General features: G+C 41.7%; 1 protein-coding gene across 1 annotated transcript; it reads left to right on the top strand.

Annotated features, from left to right (window-relative positions):
• The first annotated feature begins 31 nt into the window (after positions 1-31).
• bahd1 (bromo adjacent homology domain containing 1) lies at positions 32-27,929 on the top strand. Its single transcript, XM_022750892.1, has 7 exons — positions 32-350; positions 16,227-18,003; positions 21,523-21,932; positions 22,235-22,394; positions 22,506-22,585; positions 23,650-23,741; positions 24,005-27,929. Exons 2-7 carry the CDS (start codon positions 16,356-16,358, stop codon positions 24,195-24,197), a joined length of 2,583 nt encoding a protein of 860 aa, XP_022606613.1. The 5' UTR covers positions 32-350; positions 16,227-16,355; the 3' UTR covers positions 24,198-27,929.

Here is a 27,929-nt window from a genome sequence, read left to right on the forward strand (position 1 = left end):
GTTATGTAAAAACACGCTGAAGTGAGCCGTAGTTTGCAGGAGCTCCGCGGAATGCTCGGCACGCCTCACTTCGTCCTAGAAACCTGGATTGTAGTTTAAAGTGTACCGAGTGTGGATTTTTACGCGTAGCGCATGGAGCAGTGCAGTTTGGAGTAGGAAAAAAAAACAACAAAAAAAAAAACGGCTTCACCCGATCAACTCAACATGAGTCGCCTTCCACTCTGTTTTCCTCCTTCACTTGCGGGAAGCCTACACCTGACGCATCACGCTCTTGCCCTGTGGAAGTAATCTTTCTTCCGCCCCCCTGTAAAGAATCGTCTCTGCTGGGTTATTTTCCAGTCTTCAAAGCGGTAAGACACAAACACCTTCAACTCCTATCGTCTCTCCGGCTAAACTGAAAGTGTCAGTGGCAGGACAAGATCGAGCGATGAGACATGCTGGGGCTGAAATAATGTGTCAGCTACAGACAGATAGATGGATCCTTCCTTTTGCTGGTGGTCTGTTAACCTCCAGAGGCCACTTTTGGAGATGTCAGTTTTGTCTGTTTGCACTTGTGCAGGTGGCACAGTAGTCTCTTTTCGCCCGCACGGAGAGTGAGAGCCTCGGCTGGGACTCCAGCTCGTGATCGCAGAAAATGTCACACAAGCAGCTTCTGTTCCAGTCAAGTTTGAGGCTCGACTCCGCTGCTGAGTTTGTGTGTTTGCTATTAGACAGTGACTTAGGGTCTTTGTTTTGGATTGTGGGGGGTTGGACTTTTTGTTTGCAAAAGTACATTTACTTAAAATTACAATTACTTAAGTACAGTTTTGAGGTACTTGTATTTTACTTGAGTATTTCTATTTTAATCTACTTTAGACTTTAATTTCAATTCTTTTTAGAGGGAAATATTGTTCGTGATATTGAGTTTAAAACCTGTAGAGCATATAAATTACATTGCATTAACATACAATAAGTTTAACCACTGAAAGCATATGAAATAGTTTAAATCAGCTGCATGTCGACCAGATCTGTTCATGTTCAACTAATAATGTAAAACACAGTTATATAACACTGACATGAGCCATCTGCATAAAGAGCACTTCATACTTGGTGTAAACTTTATTGATACTGTCTGTACTTTTACTGAAGCCAGAGTATTTTCACACTGTGGTGTTGGTACTTTTACTCAAGTTAAAGGTCTGAGTACATCCTCCACCACTTAGTCAAACAAAACAAGCGATTTGGAAACTTGTTAAGGACGTTTTTCTCTTTTTTTAGTGTCATTTTAGACAATTATTAATTTTAGTCAGGGAAATAATCAGATGAATGGTTAATGATGATAACTGTTAGTTGTTGTTCCATTTGGATTAAAAACTAAAACATCTACTTTGTGAGAAGTTGATCGTCTCCTGCCGGAAAGCACAGGCTTTGACATGACAGCAGGGTTATAATGCATGAAATACAAGTTGCCTGGTGAGTTCCTCGGCATAATGGTGTTTGTAAAGCCTCTTGTGAACAGAAAAGCCTGACAATGGAGCTTCAGTTTTGGAGGACGTGGTAGATTTGTGTCCAGTCAGTTCTCCGCAGCCTACCTTGACAGGCCTGTCATAGCAGCATGTTGAATAGAGGGTGCAGTGGCCACACGTGAGCCATAAAGCTGGATATCAATCCTGGACATAATCCCATTATTTTTGAAGGAGGGGGGGTGGGGTGTGTGCCTCATGTCACCCAAACACACTGTCCTCCCTGCTGTCCCAAAGGAGACGGATACTTCCTGCTCGGATACAGGCCACATGTGGTCAGACGAAAGGACAGCAGAGACGGGAAGACAATAGGTGTTAACAAATGTAACACACTCAATGTGGTTTATTGTTCCAATCTTGCTAAATGATGCGTATATTTTAGTATGGGACATTTTCTAAAAGTGAAAACAACATTCCACTCAGTGTGAATGACTTATTGTTCACGAAGCAGCGTAGGAAAAGTACACTGACACATCCCCTTTTTCCAAAACACTTGTCATCATCATCACACTGTGGTGCTCCACAGAGTGATGTTAAATATTATCTAACGGGAGCTCATACGGCCCATTGGGCATGATTTGTTTGGATGCCATTCAGTACAAGCGATCTCCTTTTATATAACTTTTTATACCATTGTAGTCAGTTGTTGATAATTGCTCTATTTTTCAGTAGCTTCTGCTGTAAATCAGACTTCATCTGGGCTAGATATGGACAGCTTTGGGAACCTGTATGTGCCTGTCACTTTTGCAGTTAGTTAATTTTCTTACTGAAAACCTGCTGAATGTTATCTTCTTAACTGTCCAGCTTCAGAGACAAGAGCGGAGTTGATGTTATGACTGTGCACTGCGAGCAAAAGCTTAGAGAGCAGCAACAAGACCTCTCCTGCCCGACGTCTCGCCTCTCGGGTTGTCCTACCTTGTCGATGTGGGCTGCTGGGGTTTGAGGCAGCTTACTTCCTCTCAGGAGGTGTTTCAGCCACATTTTTCAGTCATCTGACAGAACAGATATAACCTGATGCGCCAGATGGTTTGTTAGACAGAACCATCTGTGAAGGCTTCATTGGAAACTGTTTGGAAAAGGGCAGGTGCTTTCAAAAAATACTTTTTGGATGAACCATCTGTCTATCAGTGTCTACCAACTGGGCTTACAACCAATCAGATTCTATATCCTTCCCATGTTTTTTTTTTTTTTTTTTTTCTCACTACCAGTAAAATTAACTCTTGCCGAAGAAGTGCTCCTCCAGTTCTGATATAACTGATGCTATAGCAGCATCTATGCTAACCTTTTTAGGACCCGACATTGTTGTTAACAAAGTTGCTTCTCGCTGTCGTCGTACCTAAGACACACTGGATGCTTATTGGCCCAAACCACTATGGTTCGGCCACAAGTGAATAGCTTGAAGCCCAGCGAGATAGATTCTTGCTTGCAGCTGCCTCACAAGGTTGGAACAGATACGTTATTTTTGTTATGGATATTTTTAACAATCTGGCTTCTACACAGGCCTTTCTTTTACTCGCACAATACACTCATAAATGCAGCCTGAACCATATTTTTATGCTTCTAGTCTATTTTCTTCTGTTTTATGCGCATAACTGTAGTGGTTGTGTTGGCTCTGTGTACTGACTTACCTACACCCAGTACTGCACCTGAACACATCCAACTAGATTTAGCCATAGCGAGGACCTTTTCAAGATCATGAATGAAGCAGGACACAGCTAGAAGGCCCTTATCATGTCACTTACTGTATTATGTTTTAATAATTCATATTTCTGTGCAAATATTCATTAAAATTATCAGCAGCTGAACTCTGGAGCTTTAACCCCTAACCCTTAACCCTGAAGAGTTGTGGAGCCTCAGGACAGATGCCTGCTAGGCCCTGTGGGTAATCCAGCCTTGGCTGAGATCTAGGAATGTGGTGACATTGCTAAAAAGAAGTCCAACAGAGCAGGAAACACTAGCGGTCAGACGATATAAACCCCCATGTTAGTCAGTTTTATTTGGAGGAGAAAATGAAGGCAAACGGTAAAATTATCTCCCAAACTGTCCGTCGTAAACAAGCATCACAGTTTACAGACTGACTTCCTGGCTTGACTTTGGCCTACTGTGCTTACTTAGTTTGGCATGCAAATAGTTTTCCTGCAATTTGGGATTATTACCGTCATTTTGGGTGCATTTGCTTTTGGTTTTACCTCTGAACGTGGTTTAATCGGGCTAAATTGTTGACCTCATTACCACCTGTCCGATTGTCTGACTTTGTTGAAGCGATGTTGGTGTGTTTTTAAGCTTTCAGCGGTTACTTTAATACAGTGTTACAATGACCAATAGAAATGCTGTTCAAAACCACAAAAGTAAGACCCAAGTCATAATAAACTGTAATCATACTCACAGGCCACCATGCAGTTCACAGAACTTCACTAGTATGTTTTATAATGTTAATGAGTTTTGCAGTTGGATCTTTATCTTGTTCAGTTGTTTGAATATTCCTCTGGTCTGAATGAGCAGTGAATCTTGAGTGGCTCAGGATTAGCAAAGCTGTGCTGTAGCCTGTAGTCCTCTAAAAGCCATTAGTCCACCAGCCCCCCCACCCAACCCACCCCCCCCTCTCTCTCTTGCTTTCTCTCTCTCTCTCTCTGTCTTTCCCTGACTCACCCTGGCACAATGCCCGAGACACAGCTGTGAAAATTACAGGTCTGTTTCATGGAAACATAGAAGAAGAAGAAGAAGAAGGAGGCAGGGCTGGTGGGGAAGGAAGGAGAAAGAGAGCAGAGACCCACAGCCTGGCGTCAGCTGTCGGGCGGCCCACAGCTGCAGTGGATGTGGAGCTTTCAGAGCCGGGGTCTCGCTCACTTCTCACACACACTGGGATTGTTTACATGGGGTAGGGGTGTGTATGTGTGCGTGTGTGTGTGCGTTGGGGGGGGGGGACGTTAAACCCTGTTTGGCTGCGGCCGAACAGAACAGAAGCCCTCACTGTGACTGACAAACGTCAGGCTTCTTCAGTGAAAAGCACATGGCACTAAGCGTCCTTCAGTTTGGCAGATGCTAAAAGCATGACTGAGACCCTGGCAGGTGGGCAGGCAGGCGGCCGCCCCCTCCTCACTCCTTCCTCAGCTGGGCTGAATATCCAGCGAGAGGCCTCCTATCAGAGAGTCATTGTTCATGATGATGATGACAATCTCTCTCTGTCTCCATTCTCCGTACTATCTCAATCCATCACTCTCTTGTCTTTTCACCCTCCCCCACTCCCCCCCCCCCACGCCACCACCATTGCTGTCTCTAACACCATTCTCTTTAAATTTTTCTTTCGCCTTGTTCTCACCTGCTCGCTCGAGACGGTCTGTGTCAAACGGATGTATCTCTGAGGAGCTGTCAAGCAAAGAAAAGCAGAAGGGTGAATGTGAAAAATTGTCCCTCTGATTCCTACTAAGTCTGACTTTTCTGCTGCTCAATGAGATGTGAGGTGTGACATTCCCTCTCCACTTTCCAACTCCTCTCTGGCGCTTTGCTTCAATCTTTCTGAGTTCAGTCTTCATCACTTTTTTTCTATCTGACTATCTTCTCTCTCTTTAACCCTCTTTTTTCCTCCTCTCCATCTTTTCCAATCAGGCTGTCTGGCATCATGCCTCATCTCTTTGAAGAGGAACAGTAGAAGCAGATAATTACACTTCCTGTCCTGTATCTGCTCTGAAGTGCTGAACTATCATCTCTACATCTGTAGGCTACACACTGAAGCTGAGAAATAACAGCTTACTAAACCAGCATACGTAGGGCTTTCAATGTCATGTGCTTTTGTGTCCTTGACAATTTCTTGACTTGTGTGTTGATTTTAAACATTTTATTGGCTTTCAGCTACTTTTTCACTGTAAGTGTCTCAGTTGTTTCAAGGCTTAGACATCACTGTGTGCCCTGTTTGTTTCATATCTTCCTCACATTTAGTTTATCAGATTGTTTTCATGCTTTGTCCCTGGAAAATCCCCCAGTTTTCCTCTCATGCTCTATTATATTTAACTCTTCTGTTTTTCCACTCTTCAAATTCTGATAATCTCCCTTTTAAATGATTTTAACTCACACAAACACTCTTTTGCGTGAATAAGTTGTTGTCAGACAAACAAACCAGTCATGTATCACACTGTTGCTATCAGCAATGCATGACACAAATATTTCAAATCTGTCACACACTGTTAAAAAAAAAAAAAAAGCTTTGGTTAACACTGTATTCAGGCCTCCTGTATGTCTTCACTGGATTACTCGTATACTGTTGGAATAATCACATTAAAAATATATGCAATGAAACGTGTATTTATAGATCATTGTGAAATTGAAAGTGAATACTTGTTGCCCAGCTACTCGCTGCTTTTCTCTATGTGGCTACATAAACCACATTGGTTTTAGGGGATTAGATGTTTATTACATTTTTGGTGCGTTCACACAGTTGCTGTGTGTGACCGCAGTCGCAACACCAAGGAGGGGTTATTGCTCACAAGGGTCAGGAATAGATGGACACAGTCACCATTACAATGGCATCAGACCTGTGTACCTATCATGACAGTGATGACTCTCTGGACGCTTTCGTCACTGAAGATAATGTCAGAGACAATGAGGAAGGAAACCACACTAGCTCTGAGCGTTACCAGTGTGAACCTTTACTGTGGTGGCAGTGCTGTGGCTGGCCTTGTAGGTGCTGAGGCCATGGAGAACAAAGTTGTTTCTGGGCACCTGGCGAATCCAGTATTCCCTCTATTTTAGCTCCATTTTTGGTCTGCGCCAACTCCTGAGAGAAATATCTGGCTCTTTAGCTGCTGAATGCTCCACTATGTTCAACAGCTGGTCCCTTACTGCGTCTCTCTGCTGTTTGGTGCTGAGCAGGTACTGTACAATGGATTTTTTTTTTAAAGCTTTTTCACTATAAATCGCTGCCTATTTTGGCTGAAAGCAATGCTAAGAAAGTGGAGAGAGTGAACCAAAACAGTAAAGTCATGGTCCTGATGGGTAAACAAAGGGTAAACAAAGCTCTAAAAAAGGCAAGAGGAGCCACAGATTCAGGTGGTAATTTTCTGCGGGTTCATCACTAGCATCAGCTGTTTTCACAGTCAGATTGTTTCCACATTGCCATTTGATACATTGTCTTAAAAAATCCTGATGATCACTGCTTCAGTGGGTTGTTGGGAAAATGATCAACACGGTAACTAGGACAAATTAATAGTAAATAAATAAAAGGGGAAAACTGTATGTTAAGCCTAATAGTTCCACATGAATGGAAGAACAATAAAGTCTATGAACTCAGTTACTCCTTTATACCTAGCTTATCCTTTCCTAATGTTAGCTTATATTAGCCACCATAAGCTACTGGTCATACTGGACCAAGTAAGGCTGTAGCAGCAAAAACCCCTGAGTGAACTGAACTCGTATGTTTTCATTTCTTATTAGTTTTCATTTGTAAGAGGAAGAATGTATTATTTCTTCTTTGACCTGCAGTAGTTTTTCCGGAGTTAAATGCAATTGGAAATGGTACACCACGACGTACATGTAACATCTTCTAAAATGACAGCAGACTTCACATTGTAGCTATTACTATTCTTTTTAGATGTGAAGGGTAGAGTTTGTAAACTTGTTTTCTTTTTCATGAAAAAAATTCTTTCAGTCCAAGTACATACTGTAGCTGTTTTTGTAAACTTTTTGTTTACAGTGCGCTGATGCTCTGGCAGCTCGAGGGCGGCTGGTCTGTGGTACAATCCGAGCTCTGACTTTTCAGGCAGGGGCAAGAGGAGAGAGAGATCAATAAAGTATTACAGTGTTATTTCACTCGCCCCCGATGCTATCTCTCCACCTTCAGAATGAAAAATTCATCATCTTCAGTAAATATCTCCCGAGATGAGGGTTTCTGGGGCAAGATCTTGTCGAATAGGGATAGAAGGCCAAATGTAGATCAGTTTGGAGATATCTGAGATGAAAATGGTCTGGAGCACACTGAGACGATACAGTGGACCACAACTCTGAAGAAATACTGTTGAGTTTTATAATCATATTACATGTCTTGGCCCGGGACTGCAAGGTGTATGCTTACTCACGTGAGGGACTGTCTCCCTGCACACGATGATGAAGTGGAATTTTAATTTCCCTGAACTACTTGATACTTGTCAAGGAACCTGTGGGTTATGTGAGTTATGTGTGTGATGTTCTGTTTTCTCTATTATGACAATGTCCATTTTTACTAAATGTTACTTTTTTTTATATAATTATATTTTGTATAATATTTTGTGCCCCTCAGTATTGATTTTTCATGGTTATTACCTCCACCTAGGAGTTTGTATTTTCACTTGTATCTGTTGGTTTGGTCGTTTGTCAGCAGGATTACGCAAAAAGTACCAAACAGAGTTGCACTGAACTTGGTGGAGGGGTGGGGCTTTAGCCGGGGAAGAACCCACTACATTCTGGGGCAGATCCAGATCATTTACTACGAATTAGAATTTATTTTTTCTCTGAAGTCTGGTGTATGTTGATTGACATTGTCAGAAGTCTGCACTCTCTGAGTGTCCTTCTAGGTGATATTCACACCTGGAAATGGATGGACTGCATTTATATAGTGCTTTTCTAGTCTTGGAGACCACTCAAAGCACTTTACAATACATGCCACATTCACCGATTCACACACACATTCATACACTGATGGAACAGCCACAAGATGCAATTTTGGGGACACGTCCTAGAGATCAAACCACCCACCCTCTGATTAGTGCACAACCCACTCTACCTCCTGAGCCCCAACAGCCCGACCTGTCTTCATTGATAATTGCTTCAATTAAATTCTTTTTTAAAATGATTCCAAAACACAAAAAAAATGCACAGTTTGGCTTACTTCACTTCAGCTGCAGAGTATGATCAAAGTATCGATAACCGTGTCTTTTAAAACCAAAGGGAAATGTGCCTTTAAACAAGTCTGTAAAAGCAGCTATAGTCAATGTGTTTTATAATAACAATGGATGAAATGACCATGTGTGACGTGAAAAGGTCGCTAATGGTGACGAACACACAGAGAATTATCACCTGACTCTGCAGTTGGCCTCGCTTCTGTTTTTCAGCCCATTGTTTTGGTTTTCTGGCTGTCAGCTTTAATGTTTTGGTTCAGTCTCAATTCTTTTGGTCGAGTTGGTAGTGACGAGAAACAGAGCTAACAGAAGAGTGAATATTGAGCAGGTCGCCAGAAACTCAACGTCATATGTTTATGTTGCTGTGTGTGTTGGATGTATAATGAGGCAGTTTGCTAATAAGTTTGCCACATCAACTAAAAAGGTGATGAAATGTAAGTGTTGTGTTCACAGCCCTAAAGTGGTATCAATGCTGGATGAAGGAAGTGTTTGGACTATCCAGTAATGATGTACATATCTGCTGTCTTTATCGTCACTAGCAGTGAGTGAGTGAGTGAGTGAGTGAGTGAGTGAGTGAGCGAGTGAGTGAGCGAGTGAGTGCTTCCTGCTTGTAGGAAGCACTTACTGTAGTCGTCCTGGTCGGACTCATGCATCTCTCTGCAGTGTGTTGCAGTGTGTTTATTGCAGTGCAGGTCAGCTCTCAGCAGTCTATACTCCCTCAGCTTCCATCGGTGCTCATGCCTCATTAACTCAACACACTCAGCTCGTTTACAGCTCTTAATTACACAATGTAAAGCTGATATTGATGAGGACAATCAGCATTTACCCCAATTAAGCTTGACTCTGACTAACGGTACATGCTAACTTGATAAAGGGGTGGCTTTCCGATCAGTTTGCTGTCAGAAAGACTGGACTTGCTGTTTGGAGCAGATATTGAAGTTTTCCAGTAAACGGAACACCCACAGAGCGAGTCCAGCTGCTGAGCAGTTTCCATTGACTGTGAGTGTATTTCGTGTGTGTGTGTGTGTGTGTGTGTGTGTGTCATATCAGGCCAATCTTATCTGTGTTTCCTCAAGAAGCACGGTAATAAATGACGAGCAGAGACTGATCACTCATCCATATTATTAGATTGCATGTATCATTAAGACAAGAGGATACAGTAAATGAGACTAATTAAGAGGGATATATGCTGTCATTGATCTGACAGGGGGAAAAAAATCAGCGGAATATTCCTTTAGGGATTAATATTTGGATGTAGTAGGCTACTCATTAGTGACTTGACAATGATCTTATACGTAAACATTTTTGTCACTGTCACTGTGGGGCTACAACTATCATTTTCATTATTAAATAATCTATCTTTTATTTTGTATAAAATGTCACCGAATAGTGAAAAAGTTCTTAGAGCGCATTTCTGTAGGTAGACTTATCATTTCAGCTCTATATTTAATAATGTTTGTTACTGTTAACCACAAATAATATAGGAACTTAAGCGTGTTTTATACACAGCCGGTTTATAATAGTTTTATATATTTTTTCTACAATATTTCCGAAATGGACTAAGTGATCTTGCAGTAGCCTATAATCATTGTCCTCAAGGACCAGTTAGTTTTCTTTCAGGTGACAATTGTAGCAGGTATCAGTGTAACATTCATCAGATTTATTTCTTAAGAAAGAAATACAAAGTAATTTAGCCTAGTTAAGAGGGATTCATGGTTGTTTTTATTATGAGTGTAATACTCATCAGTGGGTTGGCAGTTATTTTACACATAATGATGATTATGCTGCTATTTATAGTGATAGGCCATACCTTTTATGCAGAGTGAGTTTATAGTGATCTTTTAGTGTTTCATGTCACTTCTCAATTTCAATTTGGAGATGTTAGACATTAACTATAGTGAGTTTAAAGTTAGTATCCTGGTGTAGCATTTCTGTAGGTGCTGTAGTGACGTTTATAGTGTGTTGTTCACCATCTTTTGATGCTTATTTTTTTCAATTTCTCCTTATTTCCTGATTTTAAAAAAAATTATCTAATGCTGATTTGAGGGGAAAATAAGAAGAATAAAATACATTTCCATCACTGTATCGTTGCCACATGATTGCTAGTCGTTGTCCCTATTTTTAAGAAGTGATCTTATTAGGGGAAGTTTGGTGATTTCCACGGGGATGTCTTGGCTCTGGAAACCATTGGGCTGAAATAAACCCAAATATTACTCAAATTAATTTTAGATGTAGCCTATATTTAAAGACATATTACAGTGCGCGTTTCGTATAAGGAGGGGGGGGGAAAGAAAAAATCACCACCGGTGAAAGAGTTTAGTCCCTGCAGGAATATTACAGCAACATGACCGTGATTTCGCGTTAGTACGGAGGGATGTCCCGGTGCAACGGCGAATGTGAATGCAGGCAGCGCATGGATATTATCTCCAGCATGCCACTTCGGAAGTAGGTCACCGCTCACCGATTTGTTCACCATGTCTCCAGCTACTGTGGGCTGCTCGGTCCGCGGATCGCTCTCCAGGTCGACAGCCCGAGCGAGTAGAAACTGACCGAAAGAAACGGCACGGACCGGGGATATATTTATATATATTTTTTTATTCTGATGGGAGATGATTTTCATTTCCGACGGGACACACAAGGTAATGATGAATCGCGGCTGTATTTCCCGTCACAGTTGGAGATGATATAGGATCGTTGGGTTTAGCCTGCATCTAACAACTCGGCTGTAGCCTAATGCGAGTTCCTGTAATGATATTGATATTAACTAGCAGCCCCGCTCCAAAAACCCGCGGTTGATCGAGGATGGTTGGATGTTTTAGACTCGTTTCTCCGCTGTGAAGCTTTTTTTTCCACTTCTCATATCACAGCCTGCACTCCTGCTACGGCATGCTGTCAGATTAACACTGTCCACACCATGGCCAACTACAAGCTCCAGTAGGCGAGTCTCTCTCTCTTTTTTTTTTTTTTAACAAGACATGCATAGCGCTGCCCTTTAATTGCATTCTCTGCTTAAAATAATCCACGAGTGGATGTGGGTGTGTTTGTAACTGCTGGTGCCTGAACCTGCATGGAGGTGAAGGGAGGTGGTGTTGGTGGTGGAGGATGGTTAGTGTTGGTGGTGTAAGACTGTTAAACTGCTGCTGATTTGCTCCAGGAAAGTGGACTTGGTGATTGCACTATCTGAAGCTGCACACACAGCACACCAGCTGCCTGGGGGCTTTTTTCTCTCATGATGACAGCTCCACACCATGTCCTTCTTCTGGATGAGTCTGTGTGACAGCCAGGCAGCGCAGCCACCTCCTCCTCTATCCGACTCCTGATACAGATGAAACTACAGTCAGATAATATGCCTTCAAGAGGAGAGAGAGAGAGAGAGAGAAAGAAATCCATGGCGCAGAATTATTACTGAGTAGGTTTTTAATGTGGCAGTTATGCTCCATTTACTGTGAGTTGCATTGTATTTAAGTAAGTGAGTTTTTTATTCTCTTAAAAAACAATTCCCTGTAGTTTCAGGAGTAAAAATATGTCTTTCCATTTGATCTTTTAAGGCAGTGGTTTCAAACCTGGGTGTCGAGACCCTAAAAAGGGTTCAAGGATGAATATGAAAAGTCACAAGATAATTAAAGTGATACAAAAGAAATAGAACATCCAAGTTAATCAAAATAATATTAAATTATTCTATATATTTCTCTCATTTTTGCTTTTTTTTTGCTTTTGCTAACCCTAAACTGACTTGACTAAATTTACTCAGGTACTGTACTCAGTACTTCAGTATTTCCATTTTCTGTTTTATATTTTTATTTTTCACTACCCACATTCGTTTGGTAGCTATAGTTACTTTGCAGGCTAAGATTGTCCAACTGTTTTTGCTCGTGACCCCCTTAAACCAAAGCAGTGTCTTTGTGTGACTCTTCAATCATCACAGGTGTAATGTAAGTAGGACCATTTAAAAATGAAGTGATTTTCTTTATTTTTTCCTTTCTCACATTGTTTCATTTGAGTAATTTCAGAATTCTGAAAAGGAAGTATTTAGGTATTTAGTATTTCACAAGAAAAAATTAGTCATTGGGGGAAAGTCTGAAAGGAAGAAACACGTTTCTGATTCCATCTTATCAAAAACATCATATTGCGACACCACAGATTCATCTCTTGAACCTTTCACCCTCTGCTTCACAGAATTAATTCACGGAGATGTCATTTTGTATCATTTCCTTTCTCACACCTCTGCTCTAGGCGCTCTTTGAGTTCGAGAATAGTGGAAAAAGTTGTAGCCACATCTGCTTTTTGAGTTTTACCATGTAAAAATAATGAGAAAATGGCTCCATTTAACCAATAATCCATGGTAGTTCCTGAAATACAAGAGTCTATAATATTCCCTCAGAATATCCTGAAACAGATATTTTTCAAGAACCTTTTTGCATGTGTGTGTGCTGTGCAAAGTGCACCTGAATTGGCACCGTGTTTTTTTTCTTTAACAGCATGAAAAAAAAAAAGCAAAAAGAAGACCACAGGATTAATTTTAACCTGAAAGAATCTATCCTGTTATTTGTTGTGGTCAGTGTGGTGAAGGTCTAGCCCGGGGAAATGATGAGACTCCTCAGCGAGCTCCTGTCTTTCCATTGTGCACGCTTGTCTTAGTCAAATGAAGCAACTTGATTTGATATCCACAGACAGAAACTCAATGTGAGGCTCCTTCTGTCCTCTTGTTATCTGGAAATTAAATTTCTCTCCCATGGATTGCATTTCACGGTTCACCGAGTCATTCGGCAATAAGGGGCAGACCGAGCCATGAGATGGTTTGAAAATGCCCAGCCAGAGAGTTGCGTCCACTCCATTTGTATTTTTAGTTCAGTTCGACTCTGGGTATGATCTCAGTCGTTTTAAGAGGGAATAAAATGCTACAATACATCATAGCTTACAAGTTATATTCAGGCTTTAGAAATATCCGTTACAAGTTTTACAGTCATTTTACTGCAGCCGATCATAGGCAGATTGGTATATTGTTACTGACAGACGGAGAAAATGTAATAAAATAGAAGTCACTCTTGTCTGTTCCTTGTTATTAAAGCACTTCAACAAAAACCACAGCAGCTTTTGGTTTTCCAGCCCTTCATTAGGTGTCACATAATAACGAGTTGTCACGGTGAAAGAATAGCAGATTTGCTGCAAACTTGATGACATGACGTCGTGTAAATACTGCACCGCCTAAATAAGCTGTCAAGTGAATCTGTCGTTATTATTATGCAGTGCAAAAACAGTCTTGCATGCATTATTGACTCATAACCACTCATCGCTGTCTCTTTGACATATTTAGAATTAAGTTTTTATGACTGTTACAATATCATACTGTTATTTATCATTTATTTATATAAGACATTAAAATGTGTAATCTTAGGCTCTAAGAAATTATGAGGAGCATTTTCACTCTTTTCTGACAATTTTAGACCAAGGCCGGCAACAATCTGCAGCTTAATCAATACTGAAAATGATCAGAGTTGGAGCCGTATATATACACTCAACTCGTAACATTATATACAACAGCGTGAGGGCAGAAAATGGATCATTTTATAGACGTGACTTTTGAGCAGAGCACAAAATTTTGCTGGTGTAGAAAGATTTGACAAATATATGGCATCCGAGATGGAGCAGCTGAATCACATGCTGGACAGAAAAAGAGAGTAACGATATATATAGTGTGTAGAAATGTACCATGACACGTAGCAGCTTGTTAAAAACAAATCAGTCGCCTAATTGATCATGTGCAGTGTGTATCAGTTATTGACGGTAACTGAAACCTTTTTGAGACGGCGTGTGGTTGTGGAAGCTGAATGATTTCCTGGCTGGAGAGTCACTTAATATAAAAATGGTTGTTGACTTATTTCTTGGAGGTCAAGTAGCATAATTGTGTTTCATGGCTGCAGCAAGAGGGATGATCCATCTCTTTATGCTGCACACAGGAGTGTCATTGCATAAAGGTCACTGGCGGTCGAACCATCGGGGACCTTAAAGGTTTTCCCAAAGTGAGGTGTTTCTCTGTGCTGACAGAGCAGAGGGGTGGACGCCTGCGACTTGTGAAAGATCTTAAATCTAATCCTGCATCTTTTACTGTATGAAGCTGCTGGAGATGCTTTGTTGCGCGCTGTGCCAGCTTGTTGACGTGGTTGTGTGTTTCTGCCACCAGTTTTGGTGAGATGCGCATCTGTTACGAGTCATATGATCACACTGGTTGTCTTTGTGTCTCTAAATGCTGGAGAATTATTCCTTGATTTCATACCTCACAGTGATTTAGTGATGAAGTGTTTGCTGCTCCTTTTGACCTTGTAGACAACTGAAACGCAGTAGCTTCAAAAAATGCTCAGGCCCCTTTACTTTTTAAATACTTTAGTGTGTTGTAGATTTAATTTTAAATTGATAGAATTACCCATTTCAGTCTAAACTCAATAATCCATAATGACAAATTGAAAGAATAGATTTTTTTTTTAATTTATTAAAAATCTAAAACTAAGTGTCTTATTTACCAAAGTATTTAGACCCTTAATCCAATACTTTGAAGAAGTTTTTTTTGGCAGAAATCATCTCTACATGCTTTGCACATCTGGATTTGGGCAGTTTATCCCATTCTTCCTGGCAGATCCTCTCTAGCTCTGTCAGATTGGATAGGAAGTGTCTGTAAACTACCATCTTCAGGTCTCTCCACAGATGTTCTATGGGCTTTAAGTCTGGGCTTTAGTGGGGCCACTCATGGACCGTCAGAGACTCGCCCTGAAGCCACACCAGCATGGTCTTGGCTGAAAGTTTGTCCCAGTCTCAGGTCGAGCGCACTCAGGAGTAGGTTTTTTTCAAGTACCTCTCCTTAAACTCTTGCCCTGCTCTATGCTTCATCACAGTTTTATCACACAGGTCCACAGGGAGTTTCTTGGACTTCATGGCTTAGTTTTTTTTTTTTGCCCTCACATGCACCTAACCACAGTTTAGAGTGCCACAGCAAAGGGCCTGAATACTCTTGTAAAAATAAGTATTCTGTTTTTGATTTTTTTTTAAAAAATACATTTTCTGAAATTTCTTTTTGCTTTATCATTATGGATTATTGAATAGGCAAAAATCGATTTAAAATTCAATCTACAAGACAGTAAAGTGTGCAAAATGTGAAGTGCTCTGAATAGTTTCTGAAGCCACAGAATGCACAACAGTCTCCACAGTATTTTTCCAAGTCTAATCTAATAACCTATTCTTTGGGGAAGCTCGAGTTCCACTTGTGGAGATCATCTGTACTGAAGCCCTAAAATTAAATCGATGTGGCATTGTGATTTAAAGATTCAAATCACTTCCTAAAGCATCCATCATATCAAGCATTAAATAAATGTCTCATCTAGCCTTGTTCTTTGCTTCTGTATTTTAGCTTGTTATGTTGGGCTCGTGGTGGATTGTGAGCCATTTAATCAACATTGGTTCAAGGAGCTGAGAATTGTCTTTATCGATACAAAGGATGAAAAGGCAATTTTTTATATAGATATTTTAGTTGTAATCTTAAGTCAAAGCAAATTTCTAAACTACAAGAGTAAAAAAAAGAGTGGGAAAGGAATTGGAGTACATAAAGCCTCAGGCTTAAACATAACATACTATAATGTGCTCTTTATCTCCGTTTCTCCTCCATCCTGTGTATGCAGTGTATTTGCATGTTAAGGAGAAGGGTTGTCTAAGTGGTCATATTCTCTGGGGACCTGGAAATTGACAGCAAACTAAGTAAAACCGGTTGTTAAATAATGCATCAGTAGATCCTGTCTGTTGCATTAAGTCACTCTCAAATTCTACAAGAGTGAAATCTGTGTTGTTCAATGTCTGATCTGTGTCTCCCCAGAGAGTGTATGGACCCATCTGATGATCCATGATGATGCTTCACTGAAGTCCCTCTCTGAGCTGAAACACACCATCGTGAAACCCCTTGGATGAAGACGAGGTGGTGTATCTGCTCCCGGACGCTGAGACCATGGTGAAATCTCAGCGGAGCCTGCCAGTGAAATGTGGGAAGCCCCCGAAGGAGAAAGGAATCAAGGAAAGAGGAGGTGGAGTGAAAAAGGGGAAAGAGAGAAAGAACGAGCTGAAAGGAAAGAAAAAGAATGATAAGAAAGAGTCACACCGATGTAGAAAGAAAACGCTGGCGGTGGGCGATGGAGACGCACTGGACTGTTGCGTCCTGCTCACCCGTCTGGAGGAGAAAGGAGTCATGGGTAAAGTGAAGGACGCACCAAAAGCTGGGAAACAAAAGAGCGTTAAAGTCAAAAAGAAGCTGCACTCCAGCTCCATTCAAAGAAGGACCAAATCTGGACTAAAGAAAACTTCCACAGCCAATCATCAAGCACTGGAACCAAATATCAACCAATCTGACGCCTTACTCATGTTGCCGGCACCTGTCCTCGAGCCCCGCCGGCGGAGAATGGCCTCTCTGAACGCTGAGGCCGTCAACAGCCTGCTGCTTTACAAAGACGATTCTCTCGCGTCCAATCTCGTGAAGAAACGGCCGTCTTCCAATGAAGATGCAGCTAAAGATAGTCTCAATGAAGCTGAACATACAGGTCATAAAACCAAAAAGGTTTCTTCAGGAGGGAAAGTAGCACTGAAAGCGAAACCTAAAAAACAGAAACGGTCATCAGTGGAAGCTCTTAACATCGACTGGCTCAGTTTGTTTGCGCCAACCCCTCGGCGTCAGGCGGGACTCACTGCTGCAACGCTGCTGAAACTCACCAGTGCCCCGTATGGAACCAAACGGCAAAAGAAGTCGGAGTCCAAGTCAGGGAGTGGAAGCGAAGCAGCAGCTACGACTCAGGGTGAGATTAGTGGTAAACCCTTGTGTGAAGGAACAACGCAGACCAAAAGAACAACGCATCCCAAACATGAGGAGCAACTAAAGCACAGACAACAGGGTACAGAAGATCCGGTCCATCCCCAGCTGGGCCCTAACATCCAGGGATGCTGTAGCTTATGTAAGACAGAGGCTTTGGATCCCGAGTGGAAAGGCGCCACGGGGGGGCAGGAGTGTCTCAAACACGCTCTCCATTGTGGCTCTGGACTGGGATTCTCCTTAAAAACAATCAAAGAGGAGCAGGTGGAGACCGAGGTGTCTTCCTGCTACTGCTGCTCCCAGGAGAGGTGTGTCGAGTACTGTCACAGACTGGCCCTCTTCCTGGAGGACAAGACCTTCAAGGAACCAGAGGACGGCTCGCTGTCCGACGTGTTCCACCACCACCATCACCATCACCATCATCATCACCACCACCTTCAGTCTCCTCATTCTGTAGCCCACCCAGCAGCCATAACCATCAGCCCGCACACGTACACCTGTTTCCCTGGCTACTACGTCCACTTCAGCCACCCGGACTCCTCCCCCTCTCCTGTATCACCTCTTTCTTTATGCCCAAGGAGCGGCAAGAGACCCAAACTACTCCCCAGCACAGGTCCGCAGCCCTCAGGGATTAGCCATCCGGTGTACTGCTGCACCTCAGTAGAGGCATGCTATGGAGAGCCCTGCAGGATCAACGGCTACTCCGCTTATACCAGTGTGATTCCAGCCATCGCCAGAGGAGGGTGCTCCTTCAGCCCCACAGACTGCACCAACTGCAACCACAGCATCAAAAGAGGTGAGCAGACAACAGACTGCCATTACGAGGTTTACTTTTTATGTATTTCCAGCACTGTGTCAGAATTGTTTCGAGAGATATTATCAAGATAAGTTAATGCACAGTTATTTGTCCTGATGGCACTAATGCAACAACACTGACATCTTCCTCCAGTACCTCAGATATGTAGATATGGAGAAGGACATCGACTTAGCCGTTTGAAAATTCATTTCTGATCTTGGAAATATCAGTTTGACAAAAACTGTTGTAGTGTGTCATGTCCCGATGGATCTCCACTACTTATTGTCAGATAAGAGTAAAATGCCCAAACGAAAAAAAAGAAAAGAAAAAAAGAAAAACTCAAAGTAAATATTGGTCCGAGTTACGTTTGTTTGCCAGGTCTTGAAAAAAAGATGTGATTGGGTAGTAAATGCAAATGTGTGTTAGATGGTGAAGACCAGAGATCACTGATTGAAAGGGTCACCCCCAGCGAGTTTAACGTTGTGCTTTTTACCAAGTCGGGAGGTTTACAAGAGATGGATTAGAAAAAAATAATGATCAAAAGCTCTGCAGCAGAGGCTGAGATATTATGACTTTCAGTCCCTAGTAGGTCAAGTTAAAAAATGCTGGATCCTCTGAATCCCGTAATGCAACTCAATGGTATCTTTTGTTAGACTTCCCCTCCTTGATAATGGCCCATGACTTTCAAACTCCATGCCTGCAGTTTATATAGTTTTTTTGTTATAAATTTGTAGTTTCCAAGCCTGAGTCAAGATACCCCTATACTGCGACACATCCAGGTTATTTTCCAGACTTTTCCAGATTAGCCACAAAAGAAATGAAACTGTTTTCACAGGTCGAGTAAGGTGAACTTCATGTGTAAAATCAGGGGCTGCTTTAAGTAAGACAGCAGGGTTTAAGTATTAAATGTTCATGAGCACACTGTGGTTGTAAGGTTATTTTGCATGCAGCGTCCCCTTTCATCCGGCTGCCAGAGCAGTACAATGTGCTGAGAATAGCTATTATGTCAGGCATTTTTAATTTCCCATTTTGGAATGTCACTTGAGTGGGAAGTAACAAAAAAATATCAGATAAAAGGGCAAGACCTCTTTTGTCTCAGTTTGAATACCGGCCGCCGGACAGTGAATACGAGGCCTGTGCAGCTGAAACCTAATGAGCTGATTGTATGAGCTCGAGTGTCAGCAGCAAGTTACTGTGTTCAAGCCGGAGATGTGACCCTGAACAAGCAAAGGTTTTTTTCTTTGATTTCTGCAGTGTAACTGTGTGTGGGTGTGGGTGTGGGTGTGGGTGTGGGTGTGGGTGTGGGTGTGGGTGTGGGTGTGGGTGGGTGTGGGTGGGTGTGTGTGGGTGTCTGTGGGTATGTGTGTCTGCCTGAATGTTTGGGTGCATTGGTAAAAACACCTGAATGTGACCTTAAAATGACCCTTGATCACACTCGATCACAGATGAACACACACACACACACACACACACCCCTTTCCTTGGTCTCCAGCAGCCAAAACCAGGTCAGGCTGTGAGGGTTGAGACTCTTGTCTACAAGAGCGCTGTCAACCTTCGTCTCAGTGGAAATCTTGACAAATAGGCCTTTTTCACTGAGCACATTTTGACATGTCACTGTAGGAAAAGCACGAGTGTAAGTAACAGATGATGTGTGAATTCCATTTAGCTGCTTATCCAAAGAACAATGTCACAACAGAGACATTGTTAATGTTATTAGTAACACTTGTGTTTTTCCTACTGTGACAAGTCAAAATCTCTGCTGTGAAAAAGGCTTAAGGTCCACCTGCATAGGTGCTGCCTTTAACATCTCTCTCGCTCTCCTGCTCATTGTTGTCGGGGGTGGAAGAACTTAGCCTTATTAGTACATGCACTTTGGTGACCTCGTGTTATTCCCAGCAAGACTCCACCCAACTTCAACCTGAGCACAGGTTTAATTAGCCAGTATAAGTGTCTGCATTTAGCAGCCAGAAATGCCTCTCAGGAGGTGGTGAAGACATAAACAATGTTATAAGCAGAGTGAATATTTGACCTGTCCACATAACCATTCATCAGACGGCCACTAACTCTCTCTGAATGAAAGCTAATGTTCTGTATCTGCTGGATGTATAAATAGGCAACTGTTGGCTTTGCAGCTGGTGTTAAGTTTACAGCTTTTTTTCTGTTACTCCCAGCTGTTCAAAGAGTCAGCTGTTGCACATTTAAACAATAAAAGTAGTCACTGCATTATCACTACTGCATAAGTAGCGGTTTAATGTTAATGCTACTTTGAGCCATTTAGAGTATATACTGTTGGTGCAGTGTATTTCACAACTTTGTGAAAGGCAATTGCAGATTAACATAAAATGTTAATCTGCAGAGTAGCTGGTTACTACTTCAGCTGGCAAATAGATGTGGTGGAGAAAATGTTAATTGTTTCCCTCTTAACTATAGTGATGCAGAATAATAAAGTGGCAGAAAATTTGTATTTAAAAACTGTTAAGTTCTCAAGTATAGCTGTACTCAAATATAGTTCTTGAGTAAATGTATTTAGTGGGGTTTCACCCCTGCCTCTATGTATGCATCTTCAGTAGGCTCACTGCGAACCAAGCAGCCTGATGTCAAACGTAGTCTGATGTTAATGTATTCTATGTGGAGCAAATGAAGGCTTCTCCTGAGGTTTGGATCCAGAGAGCTGAGAGATCACGCTGGAGTAAATTGACCATTAGTTTACCTTAATGGGCTCTATATTAACAGATGTAACAGCTGTATTGTAATCTTTCACCTGACTTTTCAGCACACTCTGCTTGTGCGCAACAGAGTGTATTCTGCACCCGCTTATGTACTTATGTAGGCACATATTACTCTCTTGATAATAAAATAACAGTGAAATACTGTGCCATTGATTTCAGACCAGATTTTTTTGTTGGTGAGTCATGCAATCGCTTTCGGCTGCCTAAAGATAACAATGCGCCAATAATGCGGCTGACCACACCTCATTTTAAGATCAACACGCCCTTGGCGCTCAGATGGGCGCAAGTGAATCTGTTGTTTAAACAATTTGGTCACTGGACAGGAAAATGACAACTGCGTCGGTCCGAAACGAGCAAAGACACTTGTGGTTCCCTTTGCGCCAGGTGTACACATAAGGCCCTGTGGTGTCATCACCACAGCTGTATTATGGGAGAGTGTACACCCTGTTCTTGTTATCTTGCACACAGGTGGATGTTAGTGTTTTTCACTGTCGGTTTTATGTGGGTACTATTGTGTGTGTGTGTGTGTGTGTTTGTGTGTGTGCGTGCGTGCGTGCATGTACGTGTTTGTGGCTGCTCTGTTAAAGGCTATAATTGACCTTAATTGATGCTCTGTTTGTTTTTTGTGCTGCTTCAGCAGAACTAATAACAGCTGAGTGCAGTTCATGTCTCTATTATGTAACCTTGTTAAAGGTTGTTGATCACTGTGGCTGCTGCTTAAAGGGCTGTGTGCACATGTTTCAGTCTGTCACTCTACTTCATTATCTTTCCTTTTCTGTTCCTTCCTCAGACGACTACCCATCAACCCTCAATGACCATCACAGCTCTTCCTCCATCCCCATCTCTCTCAGCCCCAGAATCCTCACTGGCTGCCCCATTCCCGCTGTGCCTCCAGCCGGCCAATCAGTGCCCCATGTTCAGACTCCGCTGTCCGACCCCAGCCAACCACAGCCTCCGCTGCAGGTGGCGAAGGAGTGCCCGCAGAGTGCCAAGCCGCCCAGCGGGTCAAAGTCTGGCGCACGCAGCACCGGCAGCATCAGCTCGGCTGTCTGCCCTCTCAACAGGGACAAGAAACAGAAGCTCAACTCTCCCAGTGTCAGAGAGCGATCGGTTGCCAAGCAGCCGAAGAACGGCCGCCAAAAAACCACCAACGGCTGGCGGCCAGTTGGCCTGCCCTTTCAGAAAGAGGTTTTCTCTGTGGTATGTAGAAAAAGTCATACTGGTGGTTTTTGATGCAGCCATGATGTTGCCACCTGTAATTAAATCTGGTGTAATTTAACTTGACTTTGGGATGATTTATTATACATGTGTCATTGTCACATCAGGGCTTATTCACTGTTCACTGCATTTCATCCAAAAACCTGACTGTCCACATTCCTGTCAAGACACAGAAGTCATTCAATACAAATTAAATCCTCCAGCATTTTACTCCACAGCCTCTCACAGCTTATCAGTTTGTAGCTACTGGAAGAGTCAGTATTTCCTGCCGCCTGTGTTCTCAGGGGGAGGAGACTCTGGTGCTGAGGAAGTGTTTTGAGGGAGTCCAGAGGGACGGGGAGCTGATTCGCGTCAGAGACACTGTTCTGCTGAAATCTGGACCCCGGAAGAAGTCTCTGCCTTATGTGGCCAAGATCTCAGCTCTGTGGGAAGAGCCAGAGTCAGGTAGGACAGCCGCTGTACGCAGTGTTTACTTACAGCACAAGAGAAGCTGAAGTAATGCAGCCATAACTGCCTTAAGCATCAAAAGTGAATTGTGTGTTTCTTTTTCTTCAGGAGAGCTGATGATGAGTTTGTTTTGGTATTACCGTCCAGAACACACACAGGGGGGACGCAACCCCAGCGTACATTGTGAGGTGAGAAGCAAATCCCCTGGTATGAAAGCAGGTGGTCAGCAGATACAGTGGGAAAAGTGTTTGTAAATCAGTTTACTATATTAAACTGCATGCAAGTATGGCTAGAATATTCATACACACCATCTTAGCTTTTAACTCACTAGAGCACTAAATATGTATAAATCCGCATCTGAAAATAGTCCCCAACTAATGCACCATTTACTCCTTTATGAGTAATATTTGAAAAGAAAAAAAAAAAAATACAGTGCGCAACTTCCTAAATCAATTACCCTTTATTCAGAATCAAATATATATGTTTTGATGCATTTTTAAATAAGAACAATTGCCTTGGGGCTTAGGGATATTGGACTTTTCTTGAGTTTTGCTGACAACAAGAAAATCATCATCAAAAACAAGAATTTAAGCAGAGCCTCTTTTTTTCATTGATAAGTGTCTAAAGTAAAATATCTGGTTTACTTTACAATCAATTTATCAATAACCCTTGAGCATCTGCCCATTCTGTGAGTTTGCATCAAAATAAACACATCAGGCTTCAAGAGAAGACTTTTTAGATAAAAGATTTTAAGGTAGATTCAGTAACTGCACAAGTGTTTCAAAGAGAAGTTAGCACATAAACACACACACACACATACACAGGCATGTTGAGGAATAGCTTCTGTTGCGCTCGCTTCCTCTCAGTAATCTCCCAAAAGGAACAAGTTGCACTTTAATTCAATCTCTAGAAACAATAAACCACATAAAGACCGTCATTTCCCAGCTGCACTAACAGACAACAAACACTTCATAGCAGCAGCAGTGTGAGCACAGTAACGAGGCTCAGTCTCAGAGGAAGAAGTGAAACGCCTTTCTCCTGTGAATCTGTCTTTACATGTGGGAGAGAACGTTAGACAGGAGTGCTTGTGTACAACACAGCAGACAGATGTTATCTTTTTAGCTCCAGCTCAATCAAGGATTACGTGAACCAACTGTGAAGCTTTATTGGGTTCAAATGTTGCTAAATGACACTTTTCTTTTTTCTTTTTTTGAACTAACACATGAATTAAAACCCGACTCTCTTTCCTCAGAATGAGATCTTTGCGTCTCGTCACCAGGATGTGAACAGTGTGGCCTGTATTGAAGACAAATGCTATGTCCTAACATTGGCACAGTATTGTCGGTAAGAGAGAAAGCATTTTTACATATTGTGGTGACTTTAGCATTTTTCTTTCAATCCCATTTCTTTTGCATAAAACACATTGCTTTTGAAAGATTACACGGTCATGCGGAGATTCTACAGTAATGGTTTATAAAGCTCTTTTAAATCAGGTTTTCTTAGTTCTCCGACAGTTTGAAGCTGCAGGGAAACACGTTTTATTGTTTTTCTGATTGTTTCTGGATTCTGATTGAGCTTGATGTCCTGTGTTATGTGCTGTGTACCAGATTTTGTGCCTTGGTAAAACGCCGTAGGGAGGGCGTACATGACAGTGCCGCCTCCCTCGTGGTGCCACCCATTGTTGGCAACGCCATGCCCACCCACCACTGTGTGCCCGATGACATCGACCCAGAGCTGGTGTTTTTCAGCCGACACGTCTATGACTTCCGCTATGGACGCCTCCTCAAGAACCTCCAGTAGCATCTGACGGGCATGACACGTTGTGCTATGGGACGTGAGCTAATGTTACTCTGGTTTCATCCTCCACAACTTTAATTAGCTACAAACCTACCTGCTGCCTCTGTGAGAGAGGAACTGGAAGTTTAGGATGAAGGAGACATGAGCTTCTTTTGATTTATTATCACTTGTTCATACTTAACATGCCACACATTTATTTAGCAAGAGTAACGGTCTGACATATTGTATATGAGTTGTTATTATGGCAGTGTAAATGGTCTTTATCATACATGGCTCTCTGGTGTTGTAGCAGCTGTGTGAAGAACCTGGAATATACTCTGCTGTAGAAAATGCTACTGTAGCTCTTAGAAATGTGACATTTGATAGATATGAGGAGAAGTTGATGTTACATGTGAATAATGTTACTACCTGCCTGCAGATTATCAGACACAAAAAGTCTCCATGATACGCCATGGATAAAGAAAATCTGAGACATACTGTGCCGAAACAAAGAGATTTCTCAGTTGCTGAAGACTTAATTACATTTATCATTATTTCTCTGTAATTTGCAGTTGATTCGTCTATTTCTTCCCAAAAGCTAAAGGAGAAGATTGATACCACTCTCATGTCTGCACGGTAAAGCAACAGACGTTTAGCATAGCTCAGCAAACATACTGGAGACAGCTGGAAACACCTAGCCTCCCGTCTTCATGCTAAGCTAAGCTAACAGACTATACAGACATAAATATCAGTGAGAAAGAAAATAAGCATATTTCCAACATTTAAAAATATTCTATAATTTAACATTTCCATTTTCATGTAAGTGTAATCGACGTGTAGATCTATGTAGTAAACTCTGAACACAGCTGTGAAGAAAGGTCTCGATCAAAAGATTTGATTAAATATACGCAGTTTTGTTATCACTGATCACTTTCATGCACAGCAAACAATGGAATGTGGAAGTTTTTTCCGCTACATCTCTTCTGAGTTTCTAGGATAATTATAGGTTTTATGTCTTATCTGGAACTCTGAAATTCACCTCTGTGGTGATTTTCGCACTGTAGGACGGACCGTGCACGCTACAAAGAAGGCACAGTTGAGTTTGTTTGGTTTCGCAGTGTGAAGATGTCCAACGAGCTGAGCGTTGAGGGGATTTTTGTTATGCCAATGCTGAGGGATATTTTACTTTCTCAAAGCTGTTTGCCAGAGGTGTGATTCGACTCTGGTGTCAGCTAACTGTATATTTGCATTTATGTCTGGATGAGTGTCTGATCCTGGCAGATGGCATCAGTTAGTCACCTATATTCTTGTTTCTTCACCGATGAGATGGTGAGTAATGTATTCAGTGTAGCATTTAGATCTGTGATAATGATTCATTCCTATGTTTGAGAGAAGAAATGTATTTATTTCTGTACTGAGAAAATATAATTTATTTTCAAAAGATAATTTTAAAGAATAGAGTTTTAGATGAGTGGCTTTCACTCCTGATTAGAAGGAAGGTCAACATTGTCTCTCCTTAGCTGCACTGTCTAAGATGAAAAGTGTGTGAGTCATTTGCAATAGTGTATCTGTGATTGATTGAGCTCGCTTGCCCGATACAAGCCTATTAAATGTTGTTTTGAGATGTTGAAGTCCTCGAGGCAGATTCGAGGACGCACCTGGAGGTGTTTGGAAGGATATCAGCTACAGTTTGAAGGACACCTGATAACATGTGACCAGAGATGCTTAGCGTGCAGGACCAAAACGTACCTTGGCCTCTCCCAGCTTCCTGTCATTCTCCTTTCACATGTCCTCAGATGATAAAGCTTTGCCTCTTCACCTTTTAAATGCCGAATGCTACAATGATTTAAATGTACCTTACCATTAGCCTGTGCCCTTGATCTTGCTGCCTTATAGAACATTCCCAGCCTTTCATTTAGAAATGTGTACCAATCTCAGCCTGGGGTTATGAAGCTTCTTAGTGTGCTGATCTTGATTCCTAGATGCTTGAAATGCATCTCAGGTCCATCTCATTCATATGATCTTAAACATAAAACTAACCAGTGATCAACACTTTTATTTTGACAAATGTCTGCACATTTGATTCAGTATCGAACACCTGAAGACGAGATGGCTGTTAAAGAACAGTTTCACATTTTGAAAAATACACTGATTCACATTCTTGCAGTGTTACGTGGGAGGATTGATACCACTCATTCACATAAAGACTGGAAGCAGCGGTAAACAGTTAGCCTGTGACTAAAACCACCTACCAGCACCAGTACCTCTAATGTTCACAAATTAACAAATTATATGTTGTTTAATCTGTAACAATCAAACTGTGAAAGCAAGAGTGCTGCATTTTCCACCTACCTCCAGTCTTTGTTTAGCTACTAAGCTAACCGGCTAGCTAGAGCTTCATATTTGACATACAGACACGGGAGTGGTCTTGATCTTTTCATCTAACTCTCTACAAGAACGTATTTTTTCCCAAAATGTCAAACATTTCCTACAAGTTTGTGGTTTTATCCTTCTCAAATAACAGAAGCTGTGGTTAGCTTGATTTGTAACAATTGCGATTAATTACTAAACTACTAGGTTTGGTACAAACAGTACCAAGAAGTCCGTAGAAACTTCTTCAGCATTATCCACTTTCATCTACTGTCCATCTGCATGCTCATTATGTTCCAAACAGCCACTTTTTTTGCCAAAATATTGCTAAAGAAACTTTTTGGCAGAGCTTTGTGGATGGTGCTAGCACAACACAGACGTGGTGTACTTTGCCATGGACAGTGAAGAAATGGATTATGCAGGAGTATTTGAGACGAAACATTTTTTACTCTGCTTTGAAACTTGTCGCTATACTTAGTATCCACAAGCGCTGTTCCACGTGAAGGAGGAAAGTACAAGCTACCTGTCGCTACCTTGCAAGCACAGGGGGTGAGTCTTTTGATAGTCGAAAGGTTTTGGGTGGAATATCACTATAAACTGCCCACATCCTGTCTACCTGGATAAATATATTCATTTTGGTTAATTCAGTTCACTAGACTAAAATGAAGAGAATAGACCTTGTCATCAATCTGCCTTTCTCAGTAAACCAAAGGTAATCAGTCTGAAAATGATCGTATGAAAATGGTAGAAAGATCTCTCCACTGAAGGAAACATTTTTTTGAATATTGATGCATGATGGATGTAGTAAAGCCCAAACAGCACAATACTACAAAGCAGAACTGGGTAAACTACATCTGGTTTGATTTCATTTTCAAATCCAATCGGGTGTTCTGGATCAGTGTTAGAATCCACACACAGTTCATATCATGCCCTTAGGAATCACTCAGCCAACTAATTATGTTTAATCAAAATGTGTGATACTTATGTCTTAGTTGGTCCTCTGTGCCTATTCCCATTAACCCGTATATATTCCAAGCGTTTTCCATGAAGAGAAGGACGAGCAGTTGCTGTTGTTTTTACTCACCTTCCAAATGCCTTTCATTTTTGTCAGATGACGCTGGTCTGATCTTGAATCACCACAAAGAAATGTTTGCACCAAATAGAGAGAGAGGGAGAGAGGGAGAGGATGGTATTAAACTGAATTTAACTTCATTCCCAGGTGTACAAAAACCTAGACTTCGGTTCTTCTGATGTGAATTTATGTTCATATTCTTTGCATGGCGTTTTGGAGGTATCTTGGAAATATTAATCACAGCACAGATTATTTGTATGGTTTCAAATGGACCTCTGTAATATAAGAAAAATATTTAATTGTAATAAATAATA

Source organism: Seriola dumerili, unplaced genomic scaffold (genome assembly GCF_002260705.1).
Source record: "Seriola dumerili isolate Sdu_G_001 unplaced genomic scaffold, Sdu_1.0 BDQW01000149.1, whole genome shotgun sequence".
In the NCBI taxonomy this organism is placed as follows: Eukaryota; Metazoa; Chordata; class Actinopteri; order Carangiformes; family Carangidae; genus Seriola; species Seriola dumerili.